This window comes from Anolis carolinensis, chromosome 1 (genome assembly GCF_035594765.1).
Source record: "Anolis carolinensis isolate JA03-04 chromosome 1, rAnoCar3.1.pri, whole genome shotgun sequence".
NCBI classification, from domain to species: Eukaryota; Metazoa; Chordata; class Lepidosauria; order Squamata; family Dactyloidae; genus Anolis; species Anolis carolinensis.
In genome coordinates this window covers 261,576,272-261,595,835 of record NC_085841.1, presented here as the reverse complement: position 1 = coordinate 261,595,835, position 19,564 = coordinate 261,576,272, and the positions used below count along the sequence as shown (strand labels likewise).

Here is a 19,564-nt window from a genome sequence, read left to right as displayed (position 1 = left end):
TGAGAGTGCAAATTCCTACATAACTCTGAAGTTTTCTGCAATATTCACATTGAAACCTGTAGCACCATATGGTTAAAATTGTTGATTTCTCTGCTTCTTATATTTGCTGTTGTATTTGTCTTCTAGTCTTTCAACATTCATTGGTTTTGTTACTATGAAAACTTACAAGTGAATCCCATTGAAAACTAGTTCATTCTTAGTACACTCTTAAGTTTATTTTTTTTTAAACAATAAATAAACAATCCTCAAGGTCTGTCATAGCTTTCTAGAAGGAGATGGTTTAGAGCAAAACTTCAGCTGTTGGAAAAAGCAGTGGAAAGCAAATAAAATGATGTCTCACAAATTAAACTATAAGAGGGTCCTTGTTGGATTTGAGTTATTTTTAAATTCAAATTCTTCCTCTCTGTTCCTGGAAAATTGGCATAGGCAGACAATATGAAGTGCTGTGCTCGTTTTTGAATTATTTTTTTCACTGTAATCTTGGCTGACTCTCAGTTTTTATGATTGTAGACTATGGTATGTTTACATGCTGACTTTGGTGTGATGCCCCATATGTTTTTCTTGTCATCTTTTGTAAGACTTCCTTCGCGTAAGGCACCCCCCTCTGCCCTTTGCATTGGCAATTCCTTTAGGTTCTCCTGCTGCCTTTCCCCTTTCCAGCTTTCCCTTGGGACCCTGTTGTGAACCATTGAAGACATTGAATTCTTTGTCAGTTTTCATCTTGCTTTGTCTCTGGTGACTTTTGCTAAGATTTACTCCAGTTTAACAAGGGTTTTGGAAATGCGGTCTGTCTGCTGTTGATAGATGAAAAGTTCTCTCCAGTTGCTCATAGCTTCATTTTGTTGATAGTGGTGCTATAATCAGATATCTATATAAATGTATATATCTTATATAAAAAGATTAATCTATATATCTAATAGATGTCTTATGCAGATATATAATTCTACCCATACTTGTATCCTGATTTAATTTCCCCTAAGACTGCAGTTATATTTGCAAAATTTGTTTTTGTGAATCTTCCACGTATGAAAATTATCTTCATTAAAATGCCTTAACATATCATAAATTATTTTTTGAGACCATAGGTATAATTAGAAGATTTTCAAGGCCTGAAATGTTTAAATTCTTTAAATTACTCTGATTTGTATGTTTATTATCCAGCACTTTCTGCTATATAAATGTACTAAATTTGCAATAATCTGGTAAAGATTTTTAAATCCTGGCTGTATGTGCTAAGATAGAATATTGTTAACATGATTTTGCATAATAATGATGATGATAATGATAATAATTATTATTTATTTATATCCCATTTTTCTCCCTGAATGGTACCCAAAGCAGCTCACAACATTTTTAAAACAGTACAAAAAACAAACACATATAACAATAAAACCATCTATACAAATGACATAAATAAACATTCTAATATCATTTAACAATTACTCTACATTTTGAACAGAATTGTTACTTCTAGTTTTGCTTACCAAGTTATATCAGGGTATATTTTTTAAAAGTTAATGGTCTGTTTGTGTGCAATGTTACACACCAACAGCTTTAAATATTGCTGAAATGACAAACCTCTTGCAAAATTACTAACAAGATTGTTACTGATGTCTTCTGCAATTGGAATGGTTCTGATTACCAGTTCCTCTTTAGTAATTATCGCTAGATTAAAGCCAGAGGTGGATATTTACAAGGCTGACTGCACAAGAATAGATATGCAAATTTTCTTACCCCACGTTAACCTAAATATGCCATTATTTTTCTTAAGTGCCAGTTTCTTTCTTTGGATCTAGATCTCACCACTTTGTTAGCCTTCAGATATACTGTTCTGCAGGACTATGGTTTGTGTTTTGAAACTCAGTCATCATAATTGTAATGCTATCATGAAGTCAGTATATCATATATGGTTGCAAAGGCTGATGAAAAAAGGAGGGTGATGCTTGTGCATTCTCATAGGGCCCACACAAAGGCTTCCTTGCATCAGGAAGGTTGAGGGGAGATGAAGCCCTGGCGCCACCCCTTGAGAAGCCCCTGTTTGGCTGCCATGTTGCTTTGCAGGTGAAGGATGTGGCGGTAGCACTCCTGCTGCCATGGCCCTCCTGTGACTTCCCTCCTGGGAGCTAGCTCATAACTCGGAGCTAACTCGTAACTCGGAGTGGGGGAAAATCGCAAGTTGGGTTGCTCGTAAGTCGAGGTTTCACTGAATCTGCAAAATCCATTTGAATATCTATTATTTGGCTCCCTTGTGCTGTACACATTTAGTAATCTTACATGCGTTTACTCCGTGCAATCCCTTTTTTGGGGTTACAGTTTCCATTTCCCTCCAATATGGACTATCTGGAGTTAATTAGAGTTATAACCCAATACACCTAGAAAGCCCCAAGTTGTCAAAGACTGGTCTGTATACTAATGTCCCTTTGGCCTTCAAGGTTGTTCATGTTGTTGACCTTGACATAAAATTTCAAAGGGTCTCAGATTCTGTAAGTATATGGATGTCTTCTCCTTGCTAATAACTATGAGGAGAAATACAGTTCTCATGTTAGAGATAGCTCAATAAACAATATAACTACCCTGTTTGTTCTCTCTTTTTGAAAGTACCACACACCAAGATTATTATATCAGTTCAAAAGAGTCAGATGTTACCTGGTATAAGAATACTCAAAAGATTCAGCTACTGCCTGACCAACTCTTTGGTATAAGGTATCTTACTGTAATTAAAACATGCCAACATGATTTAGTCATAGAAAGCTGCCATACATTACAACAAAATAATTATACTTGGATTAATCCAATAAAAATATGTTACAGCAACATCATTCTGATTCACAAACTGGATTTGTGCTATCTAAGGCAAGACAGATATGGTTCATGAAATATCTACTTTTAAGCTCAGAGTCTTAAATAGCACAAATCCAGTTTGTGAATCAGAATGGTGTTGTCACAACATATTGTCTAATCCAGTGATTCCCAAATTTTGGTCCTCCAAGTGTTTTGGAATTCAACTCCCAGAAGCCCCAGCTAGCTTGGTAAATAGCCAGGAATTCTGGTAGCTAAAGTCCCAAACATCTGGAGTGCCAAAGTTTGGGAACTGTTGGTCTAGTCCATTTTATTCTCAGGCCCAGACATTTTTGCTGCCAAATATTGAGTAGCAAATACCATTCCCATACCCACAAAAGTACAGTTACCCTGGGCCACACAAATTATTTTGACATAGGAGGCTGAAATTTTCACTTTTCCCAATCTTTAGTATAGTAGAAAAAAACAGCAATTTGCTGACCCTTTCCCCCTTTTTGTGTCACTCTTAATTCTGCTGTTTGTGGTGATTTCCCTGTTCTGCCTAATGGTTGAGTCTTGCAACCAATTCACATGGCTCACTGTAGTTGCAAATAAACAAGACTATCCCTATGCTGTAATCTCTGTGACCAGCTATGGAATGTATAAAGGGAAATACATGTTAGATGACAGCCCTATTTGGAAAGTTAGATTTTAGTGGGAAGGATAATGGTGGATTCAGGATTAACTATTTAAATTACACATACTGGGTTTTTCTCTCTCTTAGTAGCCAACTTTTTAGATTTTGAACTTTTGCTTGCAGAGCAATGGCTTTCAGCTGTAGTTCCCTCCACCACAAAAGAGGATTTTTTTAGGTGGATTTCCAGAGCAATTGAGGTTGGGAAGGGGGAAACTGGTAGAAAAGGGTGGTCCACCATCTTACACAACCACAAAATGCATATTATCTTGTATAGAGCATCAAATAAATAACAAATTAACTCTATTTGTATTCCGCCCTATCTCCCCGAGGGGACTCAGGCGGATTCCAACCAAAAATGGCAAACATTCAATGCCATAGTACATTCATAAATACAAGTACAAATAACGAACCAACCAGATCCAGATGAATCCAAGTCAGTCAAAAAAAATTAACTCTTCTTTTCATTGGAAACCAAAAGCCACATTGGTCTGATTTTATGATACTTATTAGATAAACTTAAATATTGGTATTTCCATGTTTATGAGTTTAAAGGAGGCAATTGCTTAATATATTTCCCAAATATTTGGCAAACATAATTGTACTTGTGTAGCTATAGGCAATGAAATTCCCTAAAATGTATTAATTAAAAGAAGGGAGAGCAACATGCATTGATCTTTAATTCATCAATGAAACACAGTTTTCAGAATCTTTTAAGGTATTAATGGAAGTGTGTGTTGCCTGAGGGAAGGTGGGGGAGGGAAGGTTGGGATGTGTAATTCATCCTGCCATTATAATTCACTATATTCATCAAATTTCAGTCAATTACATGTCATTTGATTTCAGCATGTCTTGCTTTGGTTTTGTGCGTGGGAATTTTGTACTGTATGTATTACAGTAGCATTTGCTTCAGCTTCCTATGGTCTTGCTGTGGTAAAGATGTTTAAAGAAGAGCTACTTGTTATTGGAGTGTCATTTTCATGCTTAGGGAAAGGTTTTTTGCTTTCAGAAAAGTCTAGTTCTCAATGACAAGATAGGAAGATAGAAAAGTGTGGTTGCTATACATCTGGTAAAGCTGTCCTATATCTGTGAAACCATTGCAACTCATCTCTGCTGCCTGTTGATTTGCCAACGGCTTGTCTTCAGGTAAACTTTGAGAGTAAAAGCCACATGTGTTTGCCAGATTTTCATACTTCAGTACAAAGCTTTGTTCTGGAATCATTCCCTGAAGAATATGTAAAAGAAATCAATAAAAGCTGTACACCTGCAAGGTTATTCCAGAAGCAGAATATATCTACTGTACAATGAATTATTACACAAGTGGAAGACTTAATAAATCCGAGATCCAATTCTGCTAAAATAAAACACATTATTTGTGCCATGGTTTTTAACCAAGTAAACATTTGAGCGTCTTTGAACACATGAAAGGGATTGTACATGTACCAGGTGAAGCATGTCTTTCTAAAAGTGCTGTTCAACAATGGGGGTTATTATGCCCTACTTGTAAAATGCAGACGCATCAGAAGGAATGTTCTCACAGTGTTCTTAAGCATGACACTTTCATTTTCCCCACCGTGATGAATTCACTCTTGTTCGAACGTGAATAGGAATATCAGCAATGAATTTGCTTAAGAGTAAACTTTTGAATAGTATTTCAAAGAATATTCTCCAGCATGAAATTTTCTTTGGGAATTTTCTCTTTAATACTTGTGATATACATTGGGAAGTGTATATCACTTCCGCTATGCTATCACTGTATTTTTCATTTTAAAAAATCTTAATCATATCCTTTACTGCTACTATTTTGATTTGAGAACTGTCAGGAAGTAGTCTCCTGAAATGATAAATTCTCTGAAAATTTCAGGAATGTTGATTTTACTTTTAAAAAATACTATTATTAGATAATTTTCAATACAGTAAGATGCAGTAAGAAACATTAGCAATATATTTGCCCTTGGAATCTGGTGGCAATCATTCTTAAGGGATTCCTGTTGTAGTTTTATGGAGCTAGTTTTTTGTCATCAGTGAAAAATTGATAATGAAAGAGCGAAAGAGAACGAGAAAGACAGAGAGAGGGAGATGTAAGAATACTACTGGAAGTGTCAGTGCATGACAAAATATTACTATTATTGTTACTCTTTTATTTGTACTTCATGTGGTCTCCCTCTCCCTGTCAATCCGCACAGCAATCCTGTAATGCATGTTTATTGAGAGATAGTGGTGGCCCATCGTCGCATTATTAATTCTGTGACCAAACAGAGATTTGAATTTTGGGTCTTCTTGTTTCAATATCTTCAATTTAAACATTTTCTCAGATTACTTGCAGTTCTGGAACATGGTATGATATTTGAAGTGTAGTATGGAGAAATATAACAATGTGCATAATACTTGGATTTGAGGGAGTCGAATATGGCCACCCTAGCTATTGGCCATTTTGGGAGTGGTAATCAAACATTTTCTGACTCTTCATGTTCAGGAAGGGGATGCTGGTGTTGTGAGGATGCATTTGGCCTATAGGTTACACTTTCTGCCCCATATAGTCAGGGATGAGCAACTTGTGGTCCCTCGTGTGTTGTTGGGCTTCATGCCCTGTCATTCCTCATCATCCAATAACTCCTGAAGTACCACAGATTGCTCAGTCATGACCTACAAAACAAAGGGAGATGGATAAGACAAGTAAAGCTGTAAATTTGTCTTTAATAAAAATCTTCAATAACTGGAATTTGCAGGTTCTTGATATAACATAAATAATTCAGGACATTTTCATATTGCCATATGCTAAAGATATTGGTAATTACAAAGCAAAAAGGCATCCAAACAAAGTATTACATATTTTCAAATCTCTGTCCCTACTGATTCTACATAAGCTTAGCAGAACCGTGGTCCATGGTTGTTATATGTAAAATTTAGGCAGTTTCCCCATATATTTATCAGTACATCACATAGATTCAGAAGGGTGCAATCTACAATGTTAACATATGTGAAAGAACATCCTTTTAGACATAGAAACTACAAGAATCTGGGCAGACATCCTCCCCACCCTCTTTCTTGAGGAATCTTTCTACTTTTGACCCTTCAGTATAATCTGATGAGCAGCCTCCACACACAGAGTAAGGCAAAGAAACTAAAATCAAGATCACATTCATGTGTAAATAAAACATGCAGATAAGCTGTGCATATTGAATTCATTATGTGTTCCCAAGAAGGTTCTTTGCTGTTGAACAGCTCTCATATTTTGATATTTGCTTGGATATCCATCTTTAGATGAACCTTTTTTTTTGTGTCTGTGATCTGTCATGGGGTTTTATTAATTTAAAAAATCTCTAGCCAAAAAAGGCTAATGCACAACTGCTGTGTAGCCAGTTCTAAAATTGCCTCATGTTTGCAAATCAGACCGTTTGACACAGAGAAATGTCAAGCATCACATACAAGACATACTGTATTATAATAATCCAACAGAAGAAAAACATTTTCCATAAATTGGGGCATGATTAGAAGAGGTCTCCAGTATTGAAATCTATTTAGCGTAGTTGGGAAGCTACTCCTAGAATAATTGTTGCTTAATTTCAGGATTTGTTTAAGTTGCAGCAGACCAAATGTGTCTCTCTTGTCAAAGTTTTAGTGAAGTTTCTGCTAAGATTTCACTTCAACTAATTATTTCACAAAAAAAGAAATATTCACATTATATGTTAGTTATGTTTGTGCTTGTATCTTATTAGCATAATTATGCCAAAAGAGGATTTGAAGTTTCTTGTTCTGTAACGATTTTGTGGCTCTCATTGCCATCACAGCAAAGTCTGTTCACAATGCAATCCATATGTGCTGAAGACCAGATTGTGCAGGAATTTACAGGGCACAAGAGGGGAGTGTAAATACTGGCAGAGAAAATGCTTCTCTGCTTCTTTTTTTCTTTCTCCTGAAAATTCATACATAAAAGGACTGATAGAACAGCAGGGTCCACACTTTGCATGTGAACTTCAAATGAACATTCAGAGACAATTTAATTTTGGCTGAAGGACCATGGCATTGGCAGGAGAAGTTGGCTGAACTGCAGAGATGTATCACATTTTATAGAAGGCCTGTAATGTATGAGTAGTCTTTGTATAAATAAAATCTGTGTTTGTGCTGATAGTTCTTAGATTATGCTTTGCTGGTGTTGCAAAGGCTAGGCATTAAAATTGTATAACCATTAAAATTGCTATCCCAGTTGTGAATACTGTGCTACTGTACTTCATGAGTATAGTATACACTTACTGTGGTTTTCAAATAGTTTATAAGTTAATAGAATGATAGAACAACAAAAACAGTCTGTTAATAATCTCACCACAAGCTTATCCAGTTAGATGTTCTGGTTTTACAGTGCTTCATTGGGAAATGGAAAATATACTCAAATGGAGATTTAGTCTTCATCATTGGCAAACATGTCTAACCAGTACAATTGGAAGCTGAGACCATGCGTGGAAAGGGGTCTGAGGGCAGGCTGAGTAGAAACTTAAAACATATTAAATCTTCATCAACTAGAGCAGGGGTCCTCAAACTTTTTAAGCAGAGGGCCGGTCCACTATCTTTCAGACTGTTGAGGGGCCGAATGATCATTTGAAAAAAACAAAACAAATTCCTATGCACACTGCACATGTCTTATTTGTAGTGCAACAACAACAACAAAGCAATACAATATTTAAAAATGAAAACAATTTTAACCTACATAAACCTATCAGGATTTCAATGGAAAGTGTGGGCCTGCTACTGGCCAATGAGATAGTCAAGTTAATTAGGATTGTTGTTGTTATATGCCTTCAAGTCATGTCAGACTTTGGCCGAGCCTAAGTCTAAAATTAATTATTTATTTACTGCATTTATTTACTACATTTATATCCCACGCTTCTCATCCCGAAGGGGACTCAGAGCAGCTGTATGTACACACAATATATTATATTATTAGCATAACACAATATTAGCATTATATATTACTATATTGAACTATACCACTATACTATTATATAATATGTAATATATAACATATAATTAATATAATTACATGGTATTACTATTAGTATTATATTGTATAACATAATATTATTATCAATATTATATGTATATACAATATATTATTTTATTAAAACTGATATAAAAATATTATATTATAAAACTGAGGGCAGGGGCCAGGTAAATGACCTTGGAGGGCCGCATCCAGCCCCCGGGCCTTAGTTTGGGGACCCCTGAACTAGAGGGATGGGATCACCTGGTGCTGAAAATAAAATAAAAGCGATACTGGATAAAGGGTAAGCAGCCTTGTGTCTTCCAGATGTTTTGATTCCAGAAGGCATCTGGTTGGCCCACTTGTAAAACCAAATACTAAACCAGATAGCAAGGCAAGCCTTGTGATGCTTTTTAAAATGTGTTCACTGTATATGTATGCATTATTGTTGATGATTGACTTGTTAAGTCAACTTGAACACTTGACTTTGGGTTTGCTGGAAAGGTAGGGTAGGTTTAATCAGTAGGTTGTTTTAGAGAGGCCAAATATATTTGAAAATGGTCAGTAAAATCTAATAGTCCAAACAAGATTTTACCACTGCATCAATAATCTCTTTGCTGGAGTCGTATTAAGTGACACATAAGCTATACTTAATTGAAGAAAGTTTATGACACAGAGCTTAGTTCTTCTAGCACTTCCAGATTGAGACTAGTTTTTGGAGGAATTGCAGAACTATCTAGAATTGCTTGAACCTTCCCTCTGAGTCTAGATGAACCACTCAATCACATCCTTTCTGTATTGTTTGTACTGATCTTCTAAATGGTCAAGTCAATCAATAGTAATGGTGGATGGAAAGCACAGGCTAATATGCTCCAAATTATCTCGCAACTTGTGGTCTTCCAGCTGTTGTGGGGGCAACCCCGACCACCATTGGCAGTGCTGATAGAGCTAGTCCAACAATAACTTGAAGGCTACAAGTTCCTTGCCTTCACGTAGATTTGAGTGAAACTGGAATAATATAGAGTACCAAATAGAAACTCATGCACTAGTATAACATAACTACCACGGGAAAGAACATTTCTCAAGCAGTAGTCCTTCAATATTTTCCAGCTACACATGAAACATTCTTTGCAAAATAAATTTCCAGATGGCTTTTTAAAAACAGTATATTTTCCTCATATGAAAATAAATTGAATACTTTGTTTGGATGATGAGCTTGAGACATTTGCCAGACCACAGTGTTTATGTATCTACAGCACATAATGTACCACAAGGTAATTTCAGTGAAGGAACTGTCAAACCGTTTCACACAAATTGTTACTTGTCCAGGACAGTGGAATGACAATATTACTTGATAGATGGACTTTGCTTTAAGTCCATCAACCCAAGGAAAGGTGTGCTCCTACTTTATTTTTATTTATTTATTTATTTATTTTTCAAACTTATATGCCGCCACTCCCCTAGGGCTCGGGGCGGCTTACAAGAACCGGCTTTAAGGGACAATGCTTAACTTGTCGTGTAACCTTCAGATGTTGCTGGACTGTGAGTGGCATCAGCCCTAGCTAGCATAGTAAGTAGCAAAGGATAATGGGATTTCTAGTTCAACCACATATGCCTAGCCATATATTCCTTATCCATGCTTTGGGTTAGTATATTCAGCAGCATTTTTTTCATACTGTTTTAATTTGATGCACCTTAAATAAATGCCCCATGTGAGAATGAAATACAATATTGATACTCAGGAAGAGCTGATAAGATCAAACTCTTCTCATATATCCCTGCTGTGACACATGGATTTGCAGGTGCCATTAACAAATTCAATATATCTTATTTGCTGAAAGCTCTACTGCTGGCTACTTGATCCTTGATCCTGTTTTAACATGCAGTTTTACAAGTAATCTAACACATGCATATTATGTAGCGCTGACAGCAGCTGATGGTATAGTTAGGAATTATCTTACAGATACCTCCTTATTGGTAATAGATATATAAATTATTTTCCAAGGCAAAGCTACCATTGGATAGTCTTTTAAGGATATAATTATAGACATAGGCCATAGCATCAGATTGAAGAATAGGAAAGTAAATTTGAAGGAGAAAAAATGTTGTGAATTTACCCTAAAGTAGACAGGGAGTTGGGGCTTGAAATAAACACAGTCTGCATTAAAAAAATGCTGGGCTTCACTTTATTGAAGAGACTGACCTTCGTTCTATGGAAACAAACATTCAGCTCAGCTGCTGAGACATTTATGGGCTGGTTATAAACATTCACGATGTGCAGAGGTTCTAGAAATTTTGAGCACAGAAAGCCTAGGAGGAGATGAAACAATAGTTGGAGGAAATGCCGCTAATCAATAGTGCTAATCAACTATTGGACTAACGTTTTCATTGTATTGGATAACTTTTTAAACCATTTTAGATTTCATTCCCCCACCAAAAGGTAAGCAGGACAGAAATTTATACAATTCTTAAACATTCATAGTTAAATAGGACATCAGTGAACAAAAGCAGTATTTCTTTCAATATTACGTGTTGTGAAGAAATCTCTTCATGTCCTGTTTGTATGGTTCAAAATGAAATTTGGCTGGCTGTAATTGGAACCCAGAAGCTGAACCAGATTTGGTCAGATCCTACAAGGAATTTTAAATATAGAATGACCAAACTATTTATTGTTACTGAACTATTTTGTATTTTCTTGTTGCTTTTTTCAGGTAATAAACCTAGATGGAACCATGAGAAAAACTCTCATCGAAGATAAGCTTCCCCATATATTTGGATTTACATTGCTGGGAGATTATATCTACTGGACAGATTGGCAGAGACGAAGCATTGAAAGAGTTCACAAGATAAGGGCAAGTAGGGACATTATTATTGATCAGTTGCCAGACCTGATGGGCCTTAAAGCAGCAAGTGTCACCAAAGCTGTCGGTAAGTGAAAACAATGTAAAGTTACCATGTTGTGCTCCAGAACGATATTTTTTCCATCAAGGCAATGCCCACTCTCCCATAATGGCGGTAGCCATGTCTGGAATGTTTAAGGAGCTGCAAAGTGGGATACTTGAAATGTTACTGTTTTGGGCTACTTCTTCTGGAATTCCCAAACCAAGCTGGGGGATTCTGGGAGATGCAGTCCCCAAAAGTATTTTTTTTTCAATCTCTGTCTACACTACTCAACTCCCATTTTCCAAAAATTCTACAAAATTTCTAATGGCAGGCTATTTATAGATCACCAGGGAGGAAAGAGCCATCTGGTCCACTGTTTCCGATTAATCACACGGAATGGTAGTTTTAATAGAATATTACTCCCCTGGTTTTCTTGCAGACATTCAAAATAGCGTTGATGCATCCCTATTTTATCTTTTCAGTGCTGTAGAAATTTTGTATGGGCAAAATTAGTAATTTGTGTTGTGCTTTTCGCAAATGAGAAACAAGTGTGATTTTTAGAGATGCATTGAAAAAGCTACAATGCATACCCACTTGTAATACCTTGAAAACTCTTAATGTAAAAGAAATGCATTATTAGCCGCAGATCTCATTATGTTCTTTGGACCTATTTTGTGTCTAGTGAGGCTTTCAGATTAATTATGATATCTGAAAAGAGTAATCATTCATACCCTTCATGTCTGTTGAAAGAGCCATATTTAACATAGATGAAAGCTTGCCCTCTGATTTGACTTGACTGAGCATATGTTTCCCAGTTCTTGCACCTGTAAAAGCACAATTCCTCCCTCTAAGTGAGTATAGAGAATGAGATATTATTATTATTACAGTAGAGTCTCACTTATCCAAGCTAAATGGGCCAGCAGAAGCTTGGATAAGCGAATATCTTGGATAATAAGGAGGGATTAAGGAAAAGCCTATTAAACATCAAATTAGGTTATGATTTTACAAATTAAGCACCAAAACATCATGTTATACAACAAATTTAACAGAAAAAGTAGTTCAATACGCAGTAATGTTATGTTGTAATTACTGTATTTACGAATTTAGCACCAAAATATCACAATATATTGAAAACATTGACTACAAAAATGGCTTGGATTATCCAGAGGCTTGGATAAGCGAGGCTTGGATAAGTGAGACTCTACTGTATTATTATTATCGTTAAATACTGAACATGTATATCAATTACACTATCTTAGCATCCTGGAACAATTTTAATTCATACTATGCAACTCAAAATCAAGACTATAATGGTTACAGAATTTTCTTTCTTTTTTATTTAGGGATACATGCCAATATTCTATAAATCATGCATGTTTAGTCTGATTTTTACTATCACTATTAAGTTTGGAAATGGCAACAGAGACATTGTTCATCATTATATGGACAGATTTTTGTCCTCTGTAAAGACCTTTTCAATTAATTTCATTAACTTATGTTAGCTTCCAAAGAGATATTTCATCCCCCTCTTTTTCCAAGGTCCCCTTCAGAGGTTTTTACACTGTTCCCTGCCACCTTACCATTGGATTCAGCCTATATTCAAATTTCTTTGGGGTCCTGGCCTTCTATTTCTCAATTGATAGGCACAATTTACTGTACTATATTTGCCCAAGTGTAAATAGGCCAAGTAGATTCATATTAATAACCTGTCTTTCTGTAAAGATTTTTATCATCCTCTTTTGGGCCTGGAATCAATTGCCCTTCAACAGGTAGATTAGTTTTAGATTATCTAACTTAAAGCAGCAGTTTTGTTGCTGAACATATACTTGGAATTATTTTGTTTTCTTATTAGAACATTTATATCCCACCATTCAGCCAAAAAAGGCTTCCAGGGCAACTTAACATGTTTTAACATGAAGATTACCTGCTCTCTGACTTATACTCTAAAAAGATACAGAACACATGGAAAGGGGGATGATCGAGCATTAAGTTCAGCAAATACTGACTGCTGTAGTGTAATAATTTATTTTGCTCCACTAGTGATGGCTTATGATTTAAAAAATGGTAGAGTTAGAACACATGTGCCTTCTACAGTCATGCACCATCTTTGTGGAAGGGGGAAATAATCATATATGAAGTCGGGTGTATTTTGCACCTTCTTTGTGCTGTTGGTTGAGTTTTAGGTAAGAATTTTATTGGATTACACAAATAACAATAATAGGCATATACCCTTGATGAGGGAGCCCCTGATGCCACAATGCGTTAAACCGGTTCGAATCCAGGGAGAGTGGGTGAACCCCTGTCTGTCATCTACAGATCCCCATGCGGAGACATAAGAGAAGCCTCGCACCAGGATGGTAAAACATCAAAAACCTCCAGGCGTCCCCTGGGCAACGAGAATACAGTTCTCTCACATCAGAAGCAACTTGCAGTTTCTCAAGTTGCTCCTGACATAAAAAAAAACCCCTTGATGGGGCATGCTTCAAGTTCAAAGATGCCTTACATACATTATTTTAGCAATGCATATGGCAAAAATATAAGGTATAGATTCAGTAGTTTGCATAAAGAGCTGAAGCTGAAAGTAGTGACTTGTGATTCATGGTTGAGGTGAACTTTTGAACAATGTGGCATTCAACTCTTATGCATGAGTGAATAAACAGGGAGGGTGGAGCCAGTTTTTTCCCAATCAGAATCATTCTAGAAGACAGACTTGCACACTTGGATAGGATCTTTCAGATATAATTGTTTCCATGGCACTGGTGTTTAAAGCACTGGTGCCATGTCAGATCCAGTTACGCTCCAGCCATGTTTCTTTCTCCTTCATATGATCTTTTTGCTTTCCAGGAACAAATCCATGTGCTGAGAATAATGGAGGTTGCAGCCATCTCTGTTTCTTCACACCACAGGAGTGCAGATGTGCCTGTCCTATTGGCTTGGAGTTACTTAGCGATATGAAGACCTGTATCATTCCAGAAGCCTTTCTTGTTTTTACCAGCAGAGCTGCCATTCATAGGATTTCTCTTGAAACAAATAATAATGATGTAGCTATTCCTCTTACTGGTGTCAAGGAAGCCTCTGCACTAGATTTTGATGTATCTGACAACAGAATTTATTGGACAGATATTAGTCTAAAGGTACTCATTGCATATAAACATAATTGTTCTACTGTACACATCTAGTTTTGATGTTCTCCTTCCTAGGCATTAGTTTGGTGATGGATATGCGGCCTTGTACTTGTTTTCCCCACAGGGAGGGGAAAACAAGAGGTTTTGTCTTGAAGTCTTGTAATATTCTTGAAGTCTTATAAATTGTCTGTATTTCTGAAGTGCTATAACATTTCATCAAAACTGTTTTGTAGACGATAAGCCGAGCTTTCATGAATGGAAGTACAGTAGAGCATGTGATTGAGTTTGGGTTGGATTACCCTGAAGGAATGGCTGTAGACTGGATGGGGAAAAACCTTTATTGGGCAGATACTGGAACCAACAGAATTGAAGTGGCACGCCTGGATGGTTTATATCGGCAAGTTCTTGTGTGGAAAGATTTGGACAACCCAAGGTCTTTAGCTCTTGACCCATCTAAAGGGTAAGGAATATTATTTTTCTTTTGACAGCAAAGTTTCATTATATGAATGACACACAGCGGGTTCAGTTCAGAGGGCATGCTGGCAATCAGAGTTTGAACACAGTACTTCCTGAACGACAACTCCCAGAACCCCCAGGCAGATAACATTATCAAAACATAACTTTTAAAAGATTATTAACAACACAATTTGAGGTTGAGGGTTAAATTTGCCAATTCCAGTTATTTTTACTCATCTGGCAATGATGAGATTACTCGTGCCAGGCAAATGTTATATAGCAGATATGAGTTGTCACATCACTTGGAATAACAAATTGCTTGATGTAGTGCCCAAAATGATTGAATCTCTGGGAGAATTAAATGGACTTTAAAAACATGATGTTTGGTTTTATATCTTTGTTTTTGAAGACTTTTACCATCTGCCCTCCAGCTGGGAACCTCTTAGATACCTTTACTTTCTCCTTCTTTTATAGTTATGAAGGCTAGAAAATGTTGTTGTTTTTTTAATGAAAACTAACAGCAGTTTGAGAGAAGATCTCCTTGCACTGGCTTGTATTAGGAGATACAGCATTTCAGACAATCTGGATCCAGGTTATGTGGGACTTTAAAGAACAAACCAGTGCCTTGAATTCTATGTGGAAATGGGCCAGTGGCTCTGCTTCCCCATGATACCTGTAACCAGCCCCAGTCAATAGCCTAGCCATTAGTCTTGTTCATTTGTATAGTATCGCTATTTGTTTCTGTTTGCTTCATTCGTAAGGCCCCATTTTTGTTTTCGAGTGCCTCTCCTGAAAATGGGTGCCTTTCCAAATGAGCCTTTTTATTCCGTGTCTGAAAATACAAATATTTTTGTTCCATGAGCGAGTTTCTCAGGCTCTCCTTCCCGGCGCATGCTTTAAGGAGGCTTTTTCCCCCTCACTTAAAGCACATGCCAGGAAAGGGCTCCCTGGCTGGGGCTGAATTCACTCCCGCTTGCGCCACTGCTGAGGTCTCTGTATTGGAGCTAGGGGTGGGCCCACGGTGGGATCCTTACACAGGGCTGGGATGCTTGTCAGGGCTTGCCCTCCATCGAGTTTGCTGGCGGCCTTGCTCCGCAACTGTGCAGGCCCAGAAAGGCATGTGTCAAAAATCAGGTGATCAAATGGTTACTATTCCCACTTTCCTTTCATTTCACTATTATGTTTGTACTGGAGGGGGGTGTACCGTATCGTGCCATCCGAATGAAACAAACAATATGAGAACATGAATTAAATGTCTGAAACAGTTACTGGGCACATGACTACTAGCCATAGAATTTTGGACCCACTGAAGTTTATAGTTGACTAATATGACAGTTCCTTGTCCTCAGGCTTACAAATTAAAAAGGCACGACACACAAGGAAGGGGGAATAGCAGTGGTGGTGGGGGATTCAAGTATCGAGGTCTCTACCCGTTTAGGGCTTTGAGTGCCATTGGAAATACCTTGGATTCTCACCAGAAGTATATGGTATCCTTGAAGTGACTGGCTTGACCTTGAAGGAACTGGGGGTGGTGACGGCTGACAGGAAGCTCTGGAGTGGGCTGGTCCATGAGGTCACGAAGAGTTGGAAGTGACTGAACGAATAAAACAACAAAAACGATTCTTTAGTTTAAATGTTTTTGTCTATTACTTGTATATATTGCCTTCGAAGCCCTGGTGGTTTGAGAAGCAATAATTTTTTGTAAGAAATAAAGTGTTAGACCCAATATCTGTATTTGGCAGGCTCTCTCCAAAGTTGTGTAAAGGTCCCTGTGCACTAGCACAGTTCAGTCCCCACCAAGATGTGCAAAGTTAGTAACGCAAGTTTCGTCTTTCAACTTCACTGGAGCCAAAACATGCCGAGCGTCTGCTGAAAGCCAGCCTTCCTGTCAGCAATTCTGTGTATCTTACTAGATGTATCATTCTAAACTGTTTACATTCCTTATTTAGTTAAACTATGTAACTTCCTAGCCTAATCTCATCAGGGAATATGGAAGTGGTTTATAAATATTACACTCTCATACATCCTAGACTTTTAGAATGGGCTTTTGAATGTGCTTTTTGAATGAACTCTTTGTTTGACTGTTTGACAGATAATCTGTGTGTGTGTGTGTGTGTTTTATATGTAAAAAAGAGAAGGAGAAACACTTCCAGATATTTTTACCAGTACTAATATCCAGCCCACGGCTAATATCCAGTCCATATTTTGTGCGTCAGTTCATATGCTTAATTTGTTTAAAACTTATTCTGTGTTTCATTGGACGTTTTGCTGCCCTTCAGTATAAATGGAGTTTTTCTTCCTTGACTTCAGCATAATAGCTTGCTTGTTTTTATTTACTTATGACAGAATCCAATTATCCTGAATTAACATTCCCTTATAGTAATATATGTTCATTTATTTCTGTAACTTCTCATCAACCCAAAAAAAGTATTTTTACAATAGCTTAGAATATAGTTTAGAATCAGGTAAATTGTACAATAAAATGGAAGTACCATCTATACCAGTGGTTCTCAACCTTTGGGTCCCCAGATGTTTTGGCTTTCAACTCCCAGAAATCCTAACAGCTGGTAAACTGGCTGGGATTTCTGGGAGTTGTGGGCCAGATTGAGAACCACTGATCTGTAGTAATGCATATGTTGACTTCAGGTATAAGCCAAGGGCAACTTTGGGGGGGGGGGCAAAATTATGGATTATTCTGAGGGGAGTGAGCACACTGCCTTAGGGGCCAGTGGACCCTGGCCACCACCACCATTTCCCCACCAAATATTCAAAGACCACCACAAGTGACATCATGTCAGAGAGAGAAGAGGGAGCCTTTGTTTCTTTTAGGTTCTTCCAGGTTGCATTAAACTCACTGCTATAGTCAGAAATGGTTCCTTTTTTGATAAGAGTTAAAATATAATACTTACACTGACAATGGATAAGTCAATGCAGTTTTATTGGATTATTTTAAACTATAGTTAAAGAACATGGGAAGAAATAAAGGCACCATCTTAAAGGGCTGGGCAAATGGAGAAAGTTTTCAAATGGCATAAAAAGGATTCCCTGAAGAGGGAATTCCAGAAGTGGGTACCACCAATGAAAAGGGTTCCCTCCCTGCTTTTGTTCGCTTCTATTGTTTCCAGAAAAGGCCTTAGAGAAATGTCTTAACATGGCGGGGAGGAGCATAGGGAAGAAATTTGTCCCTAGATTTTCAGTTGTATATAATTTCTGGACATATCAGCTTCAAAAGTTTGGGTAATGTACATTTTCTGTGTAACTCTTTATCTAGATTAGATTTGTATGTAATAATGAATGCAAATTATGAAGTTATGTTTTTTTAAAACTTAAGTGGGGGTAGGACACATGAAGGATATGAAATGAATGCATAGTATGATGACTTGAATAGAAATTAGGAATGGAATGAAATAGCTGCTGTTTTGTATCACAGTGATTAGATGGTTCTTCTAACCTAGCTCTAGAACAAAAGTGGACAATTCTGGTGGATCTGGGATTCTCTCTCGGGACCACAGGAAATGCCAAAAGTGCCAAAGGGGAGGGGAGTAAATAAGCAAAACAACACAAAAACAATCCACTAGCCAACAAGGTTTTATGCAACTGGGTTCATGTAAATAAAGAGCCCATCATATTGGATTTGTGTGGGTTGAGCAGAAAATCACTGTTTATTCTCAGTTTTGTTCTTACTTTTGATTGCAGGTACATGTATTGGACAGAATGGGGAGGCAAACCAAAAATTATTCGGGCATATATGGATGGTTCAAACAGCATCACCCTCGTAGATAAAGTGGGACGTGCTAATGATCTTACAATAGATTATGAAGATCAGAGACTTTATTGGACTGATCTGGACACAAGCATGATTGTTTCATCGAATATGCTAGGTAACGTACCTTAGAATTTATCAGATATGGTATACAAATTCATTCTGTCTGATTACAGTGCAGTAGGATGCTTTTAATTTGGGAATGCTGTACATTTTGTCCACAAAATTCCAGGCCTTGGCTCTCATTTTTGTTGAAACTGTAAACACCTGGGAATTCGTCTTCCGGGTGGAGTTAACCTTTTGCATATAATTGCGTATTTCAAAAAACTTTAAAATTAAATATTTTATTTAAAAAATCCAGTACTAGCTTGATGCTGGAAATAATAAATGAGAAAAAGAAAGTTGCATTCCACAATTTTTCTGATTTTGCCAAAATGAGCAATTGCGATATAATCCACTTTTTAAATGAAATCACTTCATGTAGATAGCCTGTGTAATTGGACAAACTACACGTGGCATTCCTAGATGATTCTTTGATAATATTGAGATGTTTTCACCCTTAAAAGTATTTTAAAATGCTTTAAATGTAATTTTAATTTTAAAATTAAAAAGAATACAATTGAATTCTAAAAATTAGATTGTCTGTTGTACAGGAGTGAAGTACAACAGGGGAGCAGAGTCTTTATTGCATAGACAATCTATCAAGAGCAGTGGTTCTCAGCCTGTGGGTCCCCAGATGTTTTGGCCTTCAACTCCCAGAAATCCTAACAGCTGGTAAACTGGCTGGGCTTTCTGGGAATTGTAGGCCAAAACACCTAGGGATCCACAGGTTGAGAACCACTGATTTAGAGCAGGAGTGAGCAAAGGACAGCCTCCTGGATCTTACT

The 19,564-nt window shown here is 37.1% G+C and overlaps 1 protein-coding gene across 1 annotated transcript in view; it reads left to right on the top strand.

Annotated features, from left to right (window-relative positions):
* Positions 1 to 19,564, top strand: part of lrp5 (LDL receptor related protein 5) — a 140,252-nt gene that overhangs the window by 92,805 nt on the left and 27,883 nt on the right. Inside the window, exons 8-11 of the mRNA XM_008108703.2 lie at positions 11,162 to 11,378; positions 14,178 to 14,467; positions 14,692 to 14,918; positions 18,611 to 18,795. Of these exons, the coding sequence (XP_008106910.2) occupies positions 11,162 to 11,378; positions 14,178 to 14,467; positions 14,692 to 14,918; positions 18,611 to 18,795 (919 nt within the window). The remainder of the gene's footprint in view (positions 1 to 11,161; positions 11,379 to 14,177; positions 14,468 to 14,691; positions 14,919 to 18,610; positions 18,796 to 19,564) is intronic.